The sequence below is a fragment of the Montipora foliosa genome, chromosome 1 (assembly GCF_036669935.1).
Source record: "Montipora foliosa isolate CH-2021 chromosome 1, ASM3666993v2, whole genome shotgun sequence".
Taxonomy (NCBI): Eukaryota; Metazoa; Cnidaria; class Anthozoa; order Scleractinia; family Acroporidae; genus Montipora; species Montipora foliosa.
Genome location: NC_090869.1, coordinates 53,777,404 through 53,798,452, shown reverse-complemented (window position 1 = coordinate 53,798,452; position 21,049 = coordinate 53,777,404). Strand labels below are relative to the sequence as shown.

General features: G+C 40.5%; 2 protein-coding genes across 2 annotated transcripts in view; one reads left to right on the top strand and one right to left on the bottom strand.

Annotated features, from left to right (window-relative positions):
- Positions 1-11,494, bottom strand: part of LOC138001341 (uncharacterized) — a 19,817-nt gene extending 8,323 nt beyond the window's left edge. The window contains exons 1-7 of the mRNA XM_068847992.1: positions 10,345-11,494; positions 8,342-8,542; positions 7,403-7,646; positions 5,825-5,958; positions 3,360-3,645; positions 1,412-1,627; positions 937-1,143 (exon numbers count right to left, since the gene is read on the bottom strand). Of these exons, the coding sequence (XP_068704093.1) occupies positions 937-1,143; positions 1,412-1,627; positions 3,360-3,645; positions 5,825-5,958; positions 7,403-7,646; positions 8,342-8,542; positions 10,345-11,043 (1,987 nt within the window). The 5' untranslated portion in view covers positions 11,044-11,494. The remainder of the gene's footprint in view (positions 1-936; positions 1,144-1,411; positions 1,628-3,359; positions 3,646-5,824; positions 5,959-7,402; positions 7,647-8,341; positions 8,543-10,344) is intronic.
- Positions 11,463-21,049, top strand: LOC137971295 (deacetylase Atu3266-like). Its single transcript, XM_068818105.1, has 5 exons — positions 11,463-11,787; positions 14,324-14,440; positions 14,550-14,700; positions 16,177-16,259; positions 17,804-21,049. The coding sequence occupies exons 1-5, from the start codon at positions 11,463-11,465 to the stop codon at positions 18,424-18,426; spliced, it is 1,299 nt and encodes a 432-aa protein (XP_068674206.1). The 3' UTR covers positions 18,427-21,049.

The following is a 21,049-nucleotide window of genomic DNA, read 5'->3' as shown; positions in this document are numbered from 1 at the left end:
TAACAAAGTACGATTTGCACGATTTGCACGAGATGCACGAGTGATTGGCATGGAAACGCCTTTACGCTATCGTTGATTGGTTATACTTTCACATGTGAAATAGCTGTACGCAATTCTGATTGGCTGTATAGGCTTTTTTCACATGTGAAAATAAAGCGTATAGATTTGTACAAATGAGCTTTATGGAATGAAATTCTCGTGTTATGTGTAATAAAATACAATACAATACATACTTAATTGACCGCTCCCCATAGGGGCTTTTCAGGGCCAATGAAACAACGAAACGACAGAACAGAACAACATCAACTGTTAAGAATCCCACCTGGCTGGAGGCAAACCAGTTAGCTATTTACAAGTGCGGCTGGGAAGTTGAACCAGGGACTACCAGAATCAAATTCAACGAGTGGTCAGAGCGGGTCTTGAACCCGGGATTTCCGGATCTCAAGGCAAGCGCCCTAACCACTGGGCCACACTGCCTCCGACAGTGTCGTAAAACCAAAACCACAGTAATTACTTTGGCCAATCAAAATGGACGGAGACAATCCAGTAAACCAATCAAAACCCGAACTAATTACACGTAGCCGACACAAAGCGCGGGAAAATGTGCATGCGCGATCCAGGATTGGTTTTGGTTTCACTTCTGATTGGTTGAAAAAGTGGCGCGAGAACTTTAAACCAATCAATGAGTTAAGTAATGCAAAACGAAAGCAATTCGCTAATTACTTTCGACACTCAATTGAAAACTGCTCTAAATACAATTACATGTATTCAATTTCATTATCAGAAAAGGCCTCGTCCGCATCCCAGAATCCAAGTTGACTTAAATTAGCCTCTTTTTCAAACCGAATCAGAGCCTTTTTACTGCCTTTAAATATAATGTTGAAATGAACTCGGAATGCGGTTGCTTGCATTGATCTAAAAAAAACCCATTCATACCATGAATGGTTTCTTCTTGTGCCGTCTTTCCTCGTCCGCCAAGCTCCTTGATGAGTTTGTCCACATTGGTGTCCACTTTGTGTCTGTCGCTGAAGTCAATCCAGAATTTTGAGCCCACAATAAGACCCAACCAGCCATCAGGTTTATATCGAAAATCCATCATCAACGGAATAATGTCTTTGTGAAGCTGGAAAGTGTATTCTGCTTCTAAAATATAGAAACAAAGACAGGAAGAAGGAGAATATAAGTTTATAGAGAGAGAAACGCCCAGCCTTTGGGATACGTGAATTTCAGGAAAGTTATCTTCGTTGAAAAGGAAAACGATAATGAGTTTCCGAAGACGTACGCAGAGGTGGAAATATTGATATATATTCTATGATCCACGTTTCTGTGCATTGCAGCAGTTTTTGTCTCGAAAACACGTTCGACCCCTTCGCTCGCACTTCGCCGAAACGAAAAGTTTCTTTATAATCACCTGATCTGCAATTGGGACTCTCTTTGTATTTCTGAGACACACCGACCAAAACAACACTTGCATTCTCTACAGCTCGTGCCATGCTTTCCAGTGTGGAGCCACCCATCTCATCAATGTCCATCCAAACTTTGTAACCGTGCGACTGCAGTTGGTTTCTCAGCTGGATCATAGATTTTTGTACATCCCATTGATAACTTATCATCACATGCTTGCAGTCTGCATTAAACAAAAATTCAAGTGGTAAGTGGTATGAAGAAGCTATGGTGCATTCTCTAAAGAAACTTCCTTTTATCCCTGTTTCTGGTTAGGATTGACACAATAGGGCCGTTTATACGAGAGAAAATAAGCCGCGGCTTACATAAGACGCGAACACCCAGTATAAATGGTACAAAATCTACGTTCACGGCTTATCCTGGCCTGGGAGTTTATACTCGTATAAATAGTTTCTTTCGCGTATTATGTACGCCGCGGCCAGAGTGATCGGCGGCTTATTTTCTCTCGTATAAACGGCCCTAACAACAAAAAAAAGGTTTTTGAATTTCGAAAGAAACGGTGGTTTCGATTAACGATTTCTTGCAACTTGTCTCGTTTTCGATGATCACACGAGGCTAAAGGAACACTTTCGTTCGCTGGTGCCGCAAACCGTTGCGATCCAAGTTACAGATGTCACACAACGAAAGGCTGAATAATTCGTTGCAACGTTGCGTGAAGAGTTGCGGAAAGTAGAGGTCATTTCTACTTTCTGCAACGGTTTCTGCACCTTGTCTCGCAATGTTTTTAGCCGTTACAAGGAATGTTACAACTGTGGGAAACGTTTCGTGCAACTTGTCTTGTCTTGTGTCTTGATAGCTTAGCATGTTATTTTCAGAGTACAACACTGCTTAACAGTGCCTGGGTGCATGCCTGGGTGCACCGGTGGCTCAGTTCGTTGAGCACCGGGCTGTCACGGGGGAGGTCGTGAGTTCAACTCCGGCCGGACCAACACTCAGGGACACTCAGAAAGTGCTGCCTTTGTAATTACATCTGCAAATGGTTAGACTCTCTAGTCTTCTCGGATAAGGACGATAAGCCGGAGGTCCCGTCTCACAACCCTTCAATGTTCATAATCCTGTGGGACGTAAAAGAACCCGCACACTTGTCGCAAAGAGTAGGGCATGTAGTTCCCGGTGTTGTGGTCTGGCTTCTATGGTGTATCATGGTTGGGAGGGTAAATGCTCGGAGATATTAGCTACACCAAGCTACTCTAAAAATCCGTGGGTAAATAAAGATATATGATATGATATGATATGATATGCAGCTATGCGCCTAGGTTAACTTATTTGCCATTGATGGTAGGAATGTGCAGCATGGGTTTGCCTAAAACCAGGAAACCGGAATCCGGTATAAGAAATCCGGGATCCGAGATAAGAACTTGAATCAAAGTCCCTTGGCTTACAATAATTTGCCAAACAAAACGAAACGAAACGATACAGAAAGAATCCTAAACATTCATTAAAGCTAACCTTAGGCCTAATTAGGGTTAAACAAAGCGTTTAACAATGCTAGGATTAGGCCTAAAAACTTTTCTTTAGGCCTAAAGTTAGCTTTAATGAATATATAGGATTCTTTCTGTATTCCGTTTCGTTTCGTTTCGCAAATTAGTGTAGGCCTTTGGTTGAAGTTCTTACATCGGATTCCGCATTTTTTTTCCCGGATTTCTTATTCCGGATTCCGGATTCCGGATTCCGGATTCCCTGGTTTTAGGCAAACCCTGCAGCATTACTCTTCCTTATTGATCTTTACTGGCACGGATTTTACACCACTGCATGAGTTAGAACGATTCCGAAGTCATTTTAATTTTTCCACGACCTTAAGAAGACGTGGCTACAATCCTTTCTAAGGTTCTCCACTATGTAAAAACAGACATAGTATTTGAACCAAATTAAACATCGATAAACAAATTCAGTACCTGACACTCCTTGAACTGTAACTGTCATTTGTTTCGCCTCTTCGTGTTTCTGTTTTCCCTGGCATTCCCAAAGCGCACCTGCGGCTGCTCTTTTTAATTCGGTGTTTTCAGACAACACAAGTTTCTGCAATTCAGCTATCGCAGACTCGTTGTTCTTAATCTCGTTTCTGTTTTCATCATCGAATGCCAAAATCCATAATGTTTGGCTGGCGTTCAAGCTCTCGTCGTCATCCTTGGCTTTTTGCAGCATAGTCACAAGGACAGGAATGGCTCCGCATTTGGCAATCTGAAGTTAAGCAAAATTCAAACAAAGCAAACGCAAGTAGCTGAATAGTAATTAGGAAACATATTAAGCAACGAAGACGTCTGCGAAAGCCGATCTTGGTCTTCACTGGCATGTTCAGAGACCGTGCTTAAGAACATCTTTTGATAAAAAGAATTAATTAGGAACTCCAACAAGATCCCAGGATTTCTGTTGTCTCTGGGTGGCCATGAGAAAGTAACATTCATGTTGTAATACATGCAAAAATCTCAGCGTGTTGATTGGCAGAGAGCACGTCGATTAATCCCAAACAGAGTGCAGAAAAGTGAAATTAGTGCAATAAAGGTGAAATTTTTGCATGACTCACTGCTGGACTTTCAGGAAAGAACCTAGGGGCCAGCTGGCCCCTAAGTTTTCCGATTTGGTCGCACGTCGATTAATCCCAAACAGAGTGCAGAAAAGTGAAATTAGTGCAATAAAGGTGAAATTTTTGCATGACTCACTGCTGGACTTTCAGGAAAGAACCTAGGGGCCAGCTGGCCCCTAAGTTTTCAGATTTGGTCGCCAGCTCAAGTATTTTAGTCGCCAAAAAATTTCGGCCCCTTTGGGCCTTACACTTTTCAACAAAAGAGAGGCTACCATAAACCGAAAAAATAATATCGTCAACTAAGTTGACGATAAGTTTCGACTAAAGGTGCTCAAAAACGGCTGAAGCGTCGCCTATGAATTTTTACATTCGCTCAAATTTAAATAATTTGTGCCAGCAGTTTTTAAAATATATATATATTAACATGATTCTTCATGAACAACAATTTCTGTTCTTCACATCATTTCTGAGGGCCCGTCCACACTAATATGTTTTCGAAAACCTCCGTTTTCAAAAACCTCCGGCTCCATGAAAACGGATAAAAAGATCTGCGTCCATACTAGTGTTTTCACATCGTATTCAGCCGTCCACTGGAGACTGAAAACGGAGATCTAAAGATGCGTTTTTGATACCAGGCTTTGTTTATGTCTTGGCGCGCAGAAACTGTGAGGCATGCATGAGATTATGACGTCACGCGTGTTTTCGCCCTCTTCACTAGAACGATAGACCTCCGTTTTCAAAAGCCTCCACTTTCAAAAGCGTTTTCGAAAGCCTACGTTTTCCTGAACCTTCGTTTTTGATCGTTATACATGTATATATAAACGGAGGTTTTCGGAAACGGAGAGTATTCGAAAACGCATTAGCGTGGACGGGGGTTGAGAATCACAGTTGTAAATGAAAAAAAGTGCTACGGTATACCCGTAAGATGGAAACCAATTATAGCACCGAGTAAACACAAGGCATACCGGTGTACGCGCAAGTACGTGGACCGCGGTCATTGAATTTTATAGCTTGTTTGTTTGTTATTTGCTTGAGCAGGTTCAAGTTTTGGCAGCTATTCAGCTGATGTGGACCTGCTATACCCACCCACTTCATCCCCTACTCTTCTCGAATAGTGTGTGGGTTCTTTAATGTCCCACAGGGAACTAATGAACATTGAAGATATTTATGAGACGAGGCCTACACTTTACAGTCCTTATCCGAGAAGACTTGAAAGTCTAACACCATATGCGGGTGTAATTACAAAGGCAGCACTTTCTCCTCAGTTATTTTTAGACCCTGATTGTTGGTCCGGCCAGAGTCGAACTCACGACCTCCCGCATGGCAGCCCGGTGCTCAACCAACTGAGCCACCTGTGCGCGGTGTATTTTAAAGTTGTAAACGCTTTTTTCTGTACTCAAAATCTAGTATGTACACTTTCCGAAAAAAATTAAGAGTTAAAAAAAAATCTTGGATGTCACTTCTGGAATGAAGCTAATTTAAGACGTAGACTTCAGTTTACGTTTTCCTAAGGATACGTAAACACCATTTTTCAAAGGCTGCATGAACTATAATCCACTATTGGGCATTCATTGCACTCATTCGATGAAAAAAAAAAATAATAAAATAAATAATAATAATATCCTAGCGGCCAGGCTGGCCACTAAGTGTGACAAGTTAGTCGCCAGTCAATAAAATCCAGTAGCACTGGCGACCTCAGCATTTGCGACGTCAAGCACCGCATGACTATATCACTTATAAGTAATGACATGATATTGAGAGCAGTTTGGAATAAATAAGCACAAATGAGTAAATTTTTTCAAAGATGAACAAAATTGCACGAGCTAAACATGCTACCGTTTTTTTGTTGTTATCATTGATTGCAATCTGAGTGAGTCCTTCAGCAAGCTCTGCGGCAGAAAATCCAAAGTATCTGTGATTAGCTCTTGCCAATGCTTTAACTAGCAGTCCTGTAAGAAACTTAATTGGGCCTGAAATAAAATACAAAATCTAAAGTTAGAAATAATAAGCTGCAATGATTTTTGAACAGCTGTCCTCATTAAATGGGTTCTTTTTCAGTGTTGGTCAGAGCATAGTTAATAGAATTGTAGGCTGGTTATGAAACTCGACAAGTTTCTTTGTTTCATGTTTTTGTCAGTTCACTTTTTTGGCCTTGACCCTGCACAAAACCCGACAAAAACACGCTTTCTTCTGCAGGATAACCAATCAAAAGCTTCGACTAATTTATTCGAAATTAACTTGCGAACCAAAAACAAAAGATTGTGCAGGGTCACGGTCGGTTCAACATTTAATTGCGACTGTATTGTTCCTGCTTTTGAAATTCCCAGGGTTTCATAACCAGTCCCTTGATTAACTATGGTCAGAGCCAAGTTTCCCTGCCGTCTCCCCCCTTCCAATAAAAGGTCGCTTTGACAAGCTTTATATTAAGTGGCCTGGTACTATCTCCGGTTGGACACTTTTCTTTTTTGGCTGCATCAGGAACCATGGAGAGGGAGGGGCTGGGGGTTTATATACAACCTGAACTCTGCGACCCCCGTGCATACAGTCATACTTCCTATGACTTCAATGCACAAGGCATTGTTGACTTTATTTACTCAGTATATCTAGTCTCTTAGTATGGAACAGTCGGGCCCAATTTCTTTCTTCTCACACCTCCCCCATTTCTTCTTATCTATTTTAATCTACTCTCATCCCCAACCCCTTTGTCATTTGGCTACCACCATTTAACCTTTTGATAAATTATGGAAAACATGGTTTTCTATCTGTTGGATTGCAAAGTTATTGCATGCATGCGATTCTGAGTCAAAAGTCTACTGAAGGGCCCTTAAGTGCTAAATTATGCCTATTTCAGCACTGGGCATAGGCATAGACAATAAGCCAAATAGGATCTAAAGCCTTAATAGCCTTCATAGACCCTTTGCATAAATGGCGCCTAAATTTGAATAACAATACTTTGTACATCCTTATGTTTCTAGACAAAGGATTTTTCACTTGAATGTGAGGCTTAGGATGTACATTCCCATTTATGCAAAGAGTCTATAGTTCTATGCACTCTAGGTGAACAGAATTAACTTAAAAATCTTCCACTTATTTTATTGAATAATAGCAGTCTGAGAATTTCAAATGTTCTTTTTGATAACTTAGAGATTTCTTGTCTGTAGAACTATTCTTCCGTCCTTGCGTTAATTATATCAACTGACCTCATTAGTGTGGACAAAATACAAAAGAAAGTTTGCTTTCAAAATGAAGACAAAGATTCATGAATAGGGTTTACTGGATAAGCTTGAAAACTGTAACAGAAGCCAAAACTATGGCAAAAGACAACAGAAATGTAGGGTCTTATAAGTTGTTGATAGCCACCCCACAAAAAAAAAGATTGTGAGGGATTTAGTGACAACATAAGTTTGGAATCACCTTCATCTGTCATGATCAAATGATTGTTCTCTTCGTCAATTAAATAGGCCAATACAAGCAAGCTCTTCGTGGAGTAAAGCACTATTTCTGCCTTTAGAAGGGGAATAAGTACATCCAGCGCCTGGCAGGCTGCAAAACTCCTTCTTATTGGAACACGTTTTGACATGTTATGAAGGATTCCCATCACTCTGGAGAGCATTTTGCCTCTGACTGTGTATTTTGTCAGCTGTTGTGTTTGTGAATTCTGTTGAAGTTTATATTACATTATTATTAATATTTAATTTATCACAATTATAATAATTATTGCAAACAATCCAAACCAAAGATTTGCAATTTTGTAACTTAAAGTTAAGCCATGTTCAAGGGGCCATGTCATGCAAAATGATGGCCAAAAAGTAGAATGAAACATTGCTAAAACCATTTAAAACTGTTGAACACCATAAAAGAAATACAGCAAAAAGGAAAGAGAAGCATAGATGGACCCAAATGGACAAGATTGAAACAGATTGCATTTGGCATGGGTAATCTTCAATTTTGTTAAACATATGCAATAATTATCTAATAAAAATATTAAAGCTGCTTAAAATCAACAGATACCAGAAGTGAAAAATAAATGCAACTTTGCACATGAGCCATTGGGGCTTACACTGCCAGAGGTCCCCCGGGGTGGCATGAGTAAAATCGTCTGGTGTTAGACAGAGTTAAGTCCGTAAAGTCCCAGGAGTCAATGAGTTAACCTGATTTCAGTGGCAATACCAGTAATTATTGAAAGATGAAGAATGAGACTACTGATAATACAGACGAGGCACAGATAGATGTACGATACATTGATATGAGTAATACATGTATCTTACAATTTGCTAGAGATACCGGTAATGAACTACTTATTTTCCTAGTTTTTATCATTCAATCATTACATTAACATTCAATGTTACGTACCACATATTTTACATTGTGTGCTATGGAATCCTGCATTTCCTTAGTCATGTCGACCAAAAGGTGGACCATACCAGATTCATCACAGCCCATACAAAAAGTGTCAGACAGGTCTGAAAAATTAAGAAGAGCTGCAAGAAGCTGTGAGACAACCCCTTGTGACATCTTTAAGGTTTGCTTTTGGCCTTTTTCATCTACGTGATCCTAGAAAATAAATGACAAAATTATGTTTAAATTACACACACATGATCCAAGCATGTTTCTACTCCACGTAATCATGCAAAGAAACAAAGAGAACCCTATAGAAATGGCAGTTGTTGATACAGTCATGCAGAGACATAGACAGTATGTGTTTGTTGTGAAGTGGAAATTCAGGATCAACAATACAACACTGTTTTTAAAAAGGAGCAAACATAAAAATGGAGTGATGGAACTTTGGTAACCCTGTAGTGGATTCTCAGGTCTCAGGTCTCAGGTCACAAACAAAAAAAATCAATTTTCACATTCTAGGCCCCCCTCAGAGCCTCATTCCAGGCCCTTCTACTGACCCCTCTGCTCCTACAAATGGGCTGCCAAAAAACAGTTGTGTCCCCAATGAACTGGAAACATATGAACCTTATGCCCTGCTTACAAGCAGGTGAAAGACCTCTCTTACAAGGGTTACCCTAGCAAGAAGGTTGAAGGATGGCCCAGGTATACAAGCAAAATTTCTAGCTACATGTAGGGTCACCGTATCAACCAGGCTCCAATTGTTCGAAGGGTGTATAGTGCTAAATCACTATCCACTGGATAACTCAATTGGTCAACGGCTAGTGTTTCATTCTGCTGGATAGCAACGTATTCAGTGGATCATGACCACCTTGAACAACCGAGGCCAAGGGCCTGTTTCCCGAAAGTCCCAAAATCTTTTCGGGCCCGAAAAGCCATTTGTGAAACTGCCAACCACTTGTTATGGAAAGCCGATCTTTTAACATGTTTTCAAGGTAACAGAAAGAAAAATAACTGTGAAGTTTGACGACTTAAATCATCTCCGTTCTTGAGATACAAAGGGCATTGTAACACCTGAAAATGGCTCATAAAGTTTCGAGACTTTCGAGAAACGGACCCCAGGTCAATTTAACTTATGTGCCTGGTTGTTGTGTTCTTTCATGCATGACTAAACAAGACCAAAGTGTTTTAGTAAATTGTCAATGAAAAATGGTATTTTACAGAAAGAAATTTATGGATCTCATGATCATTTGCAAAACTAACCCTAAACTGTTATTGCTCCTAATCTCAGTGAATAAGGAGCAATAACGTTTTAGGCCTAATTAGGCCTACAATGATATTTAATCTCGAATCCAACCTTTGTCGGTTAGTATTCAATGTATTATGGGGTCATACATGGTGTTTTAGTGTTTCGCATCGGTGTTTAGATCACTTTAGAACACTTTATTTATAGGGTTCATAATTTATAGTGGAAAAAACGATACTCTCCCTTATAGCCCTGTTAAACTAAATAGCAATAACTAAAATGCTAAATTAATAAATTATTCAAATACTAAAATATTAAGTACTAAACTATTACAATACTTGAATACCAGAGTACAAAATGCTAAAATTCTAATTAAGAAGTAGTTAAATCAATAGACCTAAATACTATAAAACTAGAGACTAAAAATGTCACCGAATAAGCTAAAAAAATGTAAATCTTGAAGGTGTCAGGCGTAAATTTGCAAATTATTAAATCAAAGTAACTTCTTCTGAAATTTTTTGCACTTGTTTCGCTGTCTCGTGGTTTAGTAATGCCCAATTCCGCGAAGTGGATAATTTAGTCCCCGAGGGAGACCAAAATCTAGGGGAGTCCAAATTCGCTAGGACACCGGCACTCCTCACTGACAGTGTAATTTCATAAAAATGGAATTTTCTTTTTATTTATTTGTGACCTATTAGCTATGGCCTGTGACCTCTCTTTTGTACCAGCCCCTAAACTCGCCCAAAGGTTTACAACAAAGCCTAAACCTTACCTGGTTCTCCTCCGACTCGCCTTCAACTCTGGTTTCAATTCCCTCTTGTCCATTTTCCTCAGTCCTTTCAATCGTCTTTCCCTCGTCGTTTTCCGTATCCCATGTAGTCAGTCCTTGATGTTTGCTTCTTTGGTCAACGATTATTTGGTGAGCAAGCTTGGGAATGCCTAAAGCCGCGGCGAAATCAGTTAGAGCTTGTCGATTCTTCCGAGTCTTGTCCTTTAAGTACACATTAAACAGGCCTTTAACTTGTGCAAGCGTTTCCACAGAACTCAGATTTCCGTTGTTCAAGGCGTCTTCTAAGGCCTTGTAATGATCGTATATTGTTTTCAAAGCTGATGCAGCTGCCGGATGCTTTTCGCCGAACGAAGATAACAGTGATGGCAAATCAGAAGAATACTCTGGATGTTGTGTTACGGACTGTCGATCATTAGTTGTAACTACAACTTCGTTTTCTTTCTTCAAGACCTGAATATTCGCTACAGTCTTAACATTAAATTCATCCGACGAGACTGGCAAATCCATCGGGCGTGCAATGTTCTCTGATTCCGTGATTCGCCGAGAAAAATCGTCTTTTATTCCTTCCGCAGTGGAGCGCTCTGAGCTACCACCACTATGTTGCTCGACGTGCAGATTTTCTTTCGCATTAAAGTTTGTATTAACAGTCAATGTTCTGGCTTTCGAGCTCCCTGTTCCCATTAGTCATTAAAGCGACAGGTCTCTGTTTACAGTAGGGCTCGATTTTCAACTTCCCGATCGGCAAGAAGAGACATCACCCGTGGATACGACAAGTGCACCATGTTATTTTGACAGTCACGTGTAACTATTGTTCCACGTGCTCGTAACGTTGTAGGGGCAGTCGTCGAAAAACAGCTCTCAGCCTCTCAGGTCACAGGTCTTGTTCATATTACCAATACAGAAACAAACCTAAACATTCATTAAAGCTAACTTTAGGCCTAATTAGAGGAGTTTTGAGGTCTGATGTTTGTTTCTGTATGGTTTGTTTCTATGTGGTAAGAGAGCCTTGTGAACGAGACCTGTGACCTGAGGCCTGTTGCTGCAGTGTGTGTTGTACCTTTCCTGTTCCGGTTGTGCTGGGTATGCTGGGCACGTTCAAAATGGTGGATGTTGAAATTGCACACAATGCTGCGGGTGAGAACATTACATTTGATTTGATAATAAGAAATGGTAGGGTAATAGATCCAGCTCTTGGCGTGGACAAAATTTCCGATGTCGGAGTTAAAGACAGGAAAATTTGCTGTGTCACAGCTAATTTACAAGGAAGAGGGCATGAGGAATTTGACGCATCTGGCTGTATAGTAACTCCAGGTTTGATCGATAGTCATGTTCACGTCTATGAGCATGCTACTCCTTTGGGTGTTAGTCCTGATGAGACTTGCCTTCTTAGGGGTGTCACTACAGTGGTTGATGCTGGCAGTGCGGGTTAGTTTTTTATGTTATTTTAATATTAATGAAACATTATCTTTTTTTATTATTATTTAACTGTCTATTATCCCAAGTCCTTTTGTTACACGTAATTCAAAGGGGGCACAACATAAGTTTATCTAGATGTGCCCCTCTGCTCTCCTTCAAATATACCAAGTAAAATAATTTAAGTGTTGTAATTTGTATTGTGTGTTTATTTACTTATTTTTTAATCTATATCTTTTCAAGTATGTATAATTTTATTTAGGGATTGGAGAAACAAATAAATACAAATACAATACAAATACAAATGTTATCGTAATAATATATAGGTGTTTTTCACGTGACGTCTTCGATATCGCCTCAATGTTGGTGAATGACGAAAACAAAAGATCTCTCATTAGCTCCTTTTGTTCATCCACCAGCAATTGTACATTACGTCATTGTTATCTGTGTTTCTAGAACTACTTTAAGGAGGTTTGAAATAATGTAATGCATAAATTTACTGCGCTCCGTTGGCTCCATTGATTGAGCACCGGGAGATGTGTCTCACTGCTGCACCAGGAGGTTGTGAGTTCGACTCCGGCCGGACCAACACTCAGTGTCTTAAAATATCTGCGGAGAAAGTGCTGTCTCTGTAATAATATCTGCGAATGGTAAGACTTCTCAGATAAGGACTATAAACCGTAGGTCCCGTCTCACAAATATCTTTCATGTTCATAAGTTCCTTGTGGGACGTCAAAGAAGATGCGCAAAAGTAAAGAGGGTGACCTCAAGGTTGGGGAGAGATTTTGTGTGTGGAAGATGCAAGAAGCAAGCTGATGGATTAGTGGAACCGGTGGAGGAGTTGTGTGAAGAGGTGGAACCGGTGAGAGGTTTCTGTTATTTGGGGGATAGGGTGAATGAAAGTGGTGGCTGCTAGCTAGGCAGCTGTGACAGCTGCAAGAGCAAGAGCAAGGATTGTGGAGAGTTGCTGAACTCAAAAAGGTTCTTGCTGAAGGTCTTTTCTTCTTATTAAGATTTGTCATTGGCCCCTATAGCTACACCGTAAATTCTGTGAATTGAAAAAAAAGTAGCGGTAAGCATAAGCCATAGGGCCAAAAGCAAATTTAACCACACCATGTTCCCAAAAAAACTCATCTGAATAATGAGCTCTATTCTCTCGCATATTGCTTTTGCAAGACACTATTTTCAGCTTTGTTCTCACGTATTAAAAAAATTTCCACATGCAAGTCATAATGCATCCAGCAATTCAAGAATTTGTGAGTGGCACTCTTAAAGGCAAAATTTTAATTTTGTTTTAAAAGTTTAGCATCTTATTTAAAATTTCAAAAACAGAGTTTTGAAATCGCAAAGCAAGAGTAAATTGTGAATGATAGTGTATTTTGAAATGAAAGAATATCAATTGGAAAGGTGTCATAATCTCCGAAACTGGCACGTTAAGGTTTTGTGCACTTTCACAATGTAGGGTAAGCATCATAAATGATTCTTCTCTTTTCAATTTTCTTTATTTATTGCCCAAAAGGATACTTGCTAATTTGGTTATTTGATGGAGGATGTTTACCTGTTTTTATTGTTGCATTACGCCAGAGGATTTTGTAGCTTCCTCATATCATCTGTGGACTTTTTATGGAGTCCACACCATTCCTCATATTTTGGGGTATCATTTATTGAGATCATTTCCGGTCAGGGGATCATTTGCAGTACAATTTAGGGATCATTTCTGGTTCAGGGATCATTTGCAGGCCTGTACAGACCTGTAACATGCCATCTGTGACCTGTCTTTTGTACCTGTCGATCTGCCAACTGTCACTTCAACCATAGTTGGTGAAAGGAAAAAAGCAAAATCCATTCTCAGATTATCCACAGGATGACCAAATTAGGGAAGAAAAAAATTAATGTAACTTTTATTTAACCCATTCCTTCCTGAGAGTCAGACGTAAAGATTTTACACTGTGGAGCGCGAGACAATTTTACTTGTTATGTAGCTGAATTTTTTTTCCTCAACAGCACATCTCTCATTGGTTACTTTGAGGTCACATCACATCTAACAGTAAAACTGTTTCCCGCCAAAAGTTTCTGAGTGGGCAACATAGTCATTGCAAAATCTATGACATCAGAGGGTAACAGTGCACTGTTACCCACGAATATTGACCGCCGACCGCCGTTGCTGTTGCCTGCAATTGCTCGTTTTTCTTTTTGTGCTATATAACAAATAATCACTTAATGACTGGAAACAGTTAATTTTGTTTCCCTCGAATCTCAGTGTTTCCCTTGACTGCGACTCGAGGAAACATTGAGATTCTCTGGAAACAACATTAAATGTAACGGTTTCCCTCACGACCAGTCATTTTAAGTGTTTATTGTGAACAGGGGTCACCTTAGGGCTCTTCTGTCGAAAACTGCGCGCGGTCAAAATGTAGGGGCTTGGTGATTTTGCACTATCAAGTACTGGTAGCCAACTGAGTTTTACAAACAGAAGTAGGCATATGCAACTCGATTACTACCTCTGTTGTAGATTAATTTTATTTGAATTTTTTCTTGTTTGTTGAAGGTGCCGCCACTTTCCCTGGCTTGCGTAAATTTATAGCAGAAAAATCAAAGACAAGGGTGTTGTCCTTTCTTCATATTGCAGCTCATGGACTGGCTTCGGCAGGATGCACTGCCTCTGGTATGCTCCCACTTGAATGGGGAAAGAAATTGATAAGAGAAAATGTGTCTACTCATGGGGTACAATGTAGAAGTGCCACTGCTAAAATCGTTTAGTTTGTTCTCCCCAGTGAAAGGAGGAGAGTGTGATTCACTAAATCAAGTTGATGTAGATTGGTGCACCAAGTGCATTCAACAAAATAGAGACATGATTGTTGGGGTAAAAGTCCGCCTCTCAGCAAGTGCTGCAAATGATGGAGCCAATGAAGATGAAGCTTTTAGGTTTGTTTGCTGTCTTAATGTTATGGCAGTGGTGTTGTAGTAATATCATGCTGGACTCCTGTCCTTCTCAGGGTGGCTGGGTCGAGGGATAGCTCTGTTACTGTATTGCACCCTTGGGGTGCAGGGATGGTGCAGTTTTGAGAGCAATCGCCTCCCACCAATTTTATCAGCAGATTGCTCTACGCCTGCTTAATTGTTCCATAAAGAGAGATTATCCTTTGTTTAGAAATGCATTATTATATTAGTCTGCAGCTCCAATTTGTGAATTCAATCCATCTTCCATCATACTTTCACTTCCTATGGGAAAAACTGTTTGGTGTTCTTTTCATTTACCAAATCAACTTTTTATGTCAATGTTCAGGGGAAGGTGGAAGGCGTGGTGGCCTCATGGTTAGTGCGCTCGACTCCGGATCGAGTGGTCCAGGTTCAGGGCCTGGCAGGGGACATTGTGTTGTGTTCTTGGGCAAGACACTTTACTCTCACGGTGCCTCTCTCCACCCAGGTGTATAAAATGGGTACCGGCGTAATGCTGGGGGTAACCCTGCGATGGACTAGCATCCTATCCAGGGGGGAGTACAAATACTCCTAGTCGCTTCATGCTACAGAAACCGGAGATAAGCGCCGGCCTGATGAGCCTTCTGGCTCGTAAGCGGAGACTTTACCTTTTTCAGGGGAAGGTTAAGTTTAAAACAGGAAGATTAAATTTTCACGTAAAAACATAGAAAACACTTCTCAAGTACACTGAAATTAACTCATGTCATTGCATGTCATGTTACAATTACAGTTGTAACATGACATGTATGTACAATTACTGTATTTTCTTTTTGTCCACTGCAATTGCAAAAGAATTCTCACAAATATGGCATACTTTTAGGAACAATTCTATCGATCTGAATTTCAGCTTTTTAGCCAGAAATGAAGAAAAATCAGTTTTTAGGCCTTGGAAGTTGGGGGTTTACTTATACATGAGTTCAAATTATAGACAAGTAAATAGTGTAATATGAGCACATAATTTACCTGCTCCCATGTGGCTTGGTGCTTCAGTTAGTTGAGCAAGTACGGTGCTCACAGTTGCACCATCACAGGTTTGAGTCTTGTTCAATCCTGAATTTTAATCGGGCTTCTTGGCTACTACTTTTAAAAGTTGCTTCATTATCATTGCAATGGTTTTTAGCTTTAAAAATTGTTATTAGAAATCTACAGTTCACAGTTCAGAGATATGGCCTTCTTGTAATCTTTATCAGAATGTGCATATTTCAATTAAATTCCATGGAATATCTCAAAGAATTCAATTACGGTACTCACACAGTTTAGACCTTTTCAATAACAGAACATGCTAGGATTTCTTTGGCTTCTATTCTATATTATATTGTTATATAATAATATTATTCTATATTTCAATTCTATATTACAATATTTTAATAATAATTGCTGATTCAGCATTCTATGACTGTTTATTTATTGTATTATAAACAGGAGAGCACTAAAGGCCTCAGCTCAAGTCAAGGTTCCCCTAATGGTGCACCACACATTGTCAACAATTCCCGTTCAGCAAATAGGTCAGAGGTTATACAATTCACCTTTATTGTTAATCAGGGATATTTTATGCCTATAACTACAATTCTTGCAATAGCTTTCGAAGACATTAGACAGAAGGGTCTAAACATTGCCCTTTGAATTGTAATTTTACACTACATTCAGATTTCACCAAACCAGAGTTGCATCACACACAATGTTCACGAAGTGTGTGCTTGACCACAAGAATAAAAATAGCGCCAGAAGAAGTCAGGTGATTTGCAGGATGCTAATGTAGTGCTTGCGTAGAGCATGGTGCTCCACCTATTTAAGACACCAGTTTTTCGTTGTTAGAATACTTTGAAGTTCTTTGGAATAGACCTTTTCGTTTGCACATTTTGTTTTGCCAATACAGATCATGTGATAATACTCAGGAGGTTTGGTCCTTTCTTTCAACTAAGTTCATTAAAAAGAGTGCATGCAGACATATTCATGCTTGCATGCGCTCTTTTTAATGAGCACAACAAAGGACCAATCCTCCTGAGTATTATCACATGGTTTGTATTGGGAAAACAAAATGTACAAAGTGAAAAAGGTCTATTGGAAGTCCCTTTGGGGAATCTGTGTTAAATGTTTTGCCTCATTAAAACAAGTCTATCGTTTTCTTATCAATCAGCCGAGAATTAAGTAATTACTAAACGTTGAAAGTGCATCAATGATCTCAGAAAATGTGAACCCGATATGCCAGATAATCTCTGAGCAATGATGCTTCGAAATATGTTTGCCCACAGGTACCCCAAGCTAATTCTAGTGGGTTGTAGGTTCGCAGTTTTCCGCTAAATAGAGATGAGGTGGCCAAAGTACCCAACTGATAAGGTATCAATAAGACAAGGTAAGGCATTTTTGTTCGATTCATGTTCCCTATTTTCGACTCCTAAACACGTTCGCGAATTTCCATACAAACCCTTAATTTTAACTGATCATAACGTTCAAATTACAACGTTAGCTTGGGGCACCTGTGGTTTGCCACCCAAGAATTTGTCAATTTTCAAGTTAAGGGCCAATTATTGGCTCGTTAGCTAAAATGCTTAAAACTGGATCGTTAGCAGCGTGATGCACTGTGCAATTTTTCGTGCAACTTTCCTCGCAACGCCATTTCTACCAACGTTCTGACATCACGAAACAAGGTGTTTACGGGTGTTACACTGAGCAACGTTTTGTGCAACTTAACTTGTCTCGTTTCGATGATCAAATGAGGTTAAAGGAAGATTTTCATTGGCTGGTGGCGCAAACTTTTGTGACACAAGTTGCAGGACAGGTGTTACACCGCGCAATGCTTAAAAAGTTCGTTGCAATCGTTGCGGAAAGTAAAACTCAATTCTACTTTCAACAACGGTTTCTGCAACTGGTCCCGCAACGTTTTTGGTCGTTGCAAGGTATGTTACATTGGGCAATGATTCCAAGTTGCACGATAAATTGCACAATGTAACAGCGCCTTGAGTCCCTCTGCGAACTATGTGTGAATGAAACATGTTAATAATGACTTCAGCAAAGATTCCCTTAAACGGTGGCTGTGATCTTGTCATAGATAAAGACTGTCTCTCCTGTCCCGGAAAGCTTCGCCCAGGGGACATCCACACTCACTGCTTCCATGGCTATCCAAGCAGCATCATCGACAAGCATACCAGCCTGATTCACAAGGATGTACATGAAGCTCAGAAAAGAGGCGTGTTCTTTGATGTGGGTCATGGGCGTGGCTCATTTTCTTGGACTGTAGCAGAGACCTGTGCAATGGAGGGCTTTTGGCCGGATATAATTAGTTCTGATTTGCACGTAGAATCTGCTGATGGTCCCGCATACGATCTGTTGACTGTGATGACAAAAATGCTGCATGTTGGAATGCCGTTGATTGACGTCATCAAAGCGGTTACAGTAACACCCGCTACCGCAATAGGCCGTAGTGACGTGATTGGTTCACTTAGCATCGGGCGCGCAGCAGACATAACTGTGGTACAAATCGAGAATGTTGATCTTGATCTTGAAGACTGCCAAGCATTTTTAAGAAGAATCAAGCATCGCTTCGTTCCCGTTGCTGTGTGGAGAGACGGCGTTCGTTTTGAGACTAAGGAGCCGAAGCCATTTCCTAACACAGCTCTGTATAAGGATTCAGTCTTATCGCGACATGAACTGGCTATCAGACATGGTTTGTGAGGTAGCCGGTTAGTTCAACTAGGGCCAGACCAGCACTCAGGGTCTTTAAATAACTGAGGAGAAAGTGCTGCCTTTGTAATGACCCGTCTCAACACCCTTGAGTTCAAAGTTTAAAGTTCAAAGTTCATTTTGAATTATGCTTATACAATAAGAAAGAAATACACTTACCCGCAAATAGCAAACTGGGGCTTATCTAGGCGTGTAGGGTTTACATTTCTACTATGGAATAAAATATTACATAAGTCCAAAACAAAAAAGTTAATTAAAGCCACAATTTAGCACTGCACCGGTATCGCAGAGGTCTGCGAGGTTACTGCTCAAGTGACTGCTATGATCAGCATCTTAACTTGATTCGTCTCTCCGCAATTCAAATATAGATGGCTTTCATATATAACTAACCTTCTCAAGCTATGACGCTGATGACGATTGTTTACTTGAACTTCTTGATTGGAAAAAACGCGAAACCCAACGCAAATTCCAAGGCAGTCACAACTAATTAGTTGTAACAGCCATATGTTATATCATTTTTTCCAGTATTACGTCAATAAGAAGAAGAATACAATTTAAACTGTTACTTTAAATGCGCTTTAACACTTGCAGAGAAGATATAGCTTCCGGTGGCACACAATCATTGTCGACCTTATGATGAGTTGCTGATTTGTATGTGGCACAACTCCCAACAGTAAGAGCCCAGTTGATCAAAGCCACAGCTCTTTCACTGACAGGAAGATACCTTTCCTAACATCTTAATAGCTGGAGAAAGCACCAATTTCTTCTCTGAAAATTTCCGGATAAACTGATCTACATATGCCCAAAAGGTATCCACAGCTCTACATTCTAGCAAGGCGTGTTCAATATTATCAATAGAACCACAGCGATGACAATTGGGCGTGTCCAATATTCCCATGCTATTTAGAGAGAGGGCTGTCGGAAGCACCCGATGAGCAATTTGGTGTCTCCCTGCTTATTGCTTACTAACGGCGAGTATAGGGTCTTCCACTGCTTGGAGGAGAAGACTGGCTCAGGCTGAAGAGAGGCTTTCCATCGATCTATTGCTGGAACAACTGGCTTTATCCGATCATGTAATTGACCATAAAAATGTCGCGTCTTGCAAGATAAGATATCAGTCGGAGTTTGACCTGCGCCTACAGTGCGGATCGCAAAACAGGGTTGGAGATTAGTGGGTGGTCTTCTTATCTCCGAGTATATCTGTTTCCTCCAATGCTGAGGGATCGCGGATAGGATCTTATTCAACTCTCGGGACGTTCTGTCTAAAGTGCGACCATCATTCCTTATCTGGCCAGACAAAGATCTCGTGAACAGCTCCGACAGGTAAAAAACCAGGAACTCCCTCGTAACAAATATCGCTTATCTTAATAACCCTGCTGCAATCCAGTCCTTGAAAAATAGTAACCCATCATGAAGAGTGATATGACTGTTAAGAAAGAGTGGTTTATTTAGGATGTCCGTGGCCATGGTTGGTACGTTTGTGCGAATACGGCACGGCTCATGTTTAACCCAAGCGGACAATAGTTCCATGTGAAAAGCTGGAATGTCACGGTCAATGCGTTGGAGAGGGTACTCAAGTACTAGGGATAGTTTGCCAAGATCCATATTTGAGATACGTAAAAAGTAGGCCGTAAAACTCTTCCAGTGGGCGTCCCCGCCCGACAATAATCTTCTTAAAGTGTTCAACCTAAAGGCTTGGACCTTAGTTTCAAGGCGTGGAATGTTAAAACCCCCTTCCTTCAGAGACAGAGCCAGTATGTCCCGATTGACAAGAGGGTGCCTGCTGGTTGGGAGAAAATATATTCCGTATTGGGCGGAGTCGCGAATATAATGTGGTATTGCCGTCTCAAAATCGCTATTAGTTTTGTATCGCGATCCATCATTTATAAGGATAAATGAAACTGTAAACTAATCAACCCGCGCCTGATCGAAATTTCAATTCTCTCTACCAGCGAAACGTATTTGTTTGCGTACCTTAGCAACCCAGTTCAGTGCAACGACGTCAATTTCAACATTAGAACCAATCACAGGCCGCAAAAGTGAGACGGCAATACCACGAAATATTGACGGCTCGCGCATAGGCAAAACTATAAGAAGATCGCGATACTAGCCCCGGAGGCGAGTTCATACCGGTCGAAAACGCGCAAGGTTTCAGCAATTGACTGCTCATCCGTGAGTAAGAGGGTCGTGTCATCTGCGAATTGGGATAACTTAACTTCGTTTTCGGACCCAGGGGGTTTAACACCATGGATTCCTGGATTTCTTAATCCTCTCTCCAAATGGCCAAAGCAGTTAGCCAGTCGTTAACCTTAACGGAACTCAAGTTGACACAGAATTATATAGAACTTGGATCCACTGGATAAAGGAAGGGCCAAAGCCAAAGCGCTTAAGGCACTTGAACAGGAAATCGTGCGATACTCTGTCGAAGGCCTTCATCTGGTCGACACTTAACAACAGCAAGTGGCACAGAGTTTGTGTTGGCATACGCAATTATATCGTGTAATAATCGAGCATTGTCATTGATTGTTCTCACCCTAATGGAGGCAGTTTGGTCTGAGTGAATGATGAGCGGCAACACCTCATGTAGCCTATCCGCAAGCGCTTTAGATAGAAT

Excerpts from the sequence above, each read along its gene's own strand:
- LOC137971295 (XM_068818105.1), top strand. The coding sequence starts at position 11,463 with ATGGTGGATGTTGAAATTGCACACAATGCTGCGGGTGAGAACATTACA. Across the intron at positions 14,441-14,549 it reads GGCAGGATGCACTGCCTCTG|TGAAAGGAGGAGAGTGTGAT; the intron begins GTATGCTCCCAC and ends TGTTCTCCCCAG. Across the intron at positions 16,260-17,803 it reads AATTCCCGTTCAGCAAATAG|ATAAAGACTGTCTCTCCTGT; the intron begins GTCAGAGGTTAT and ends ATCTTGTCATAG.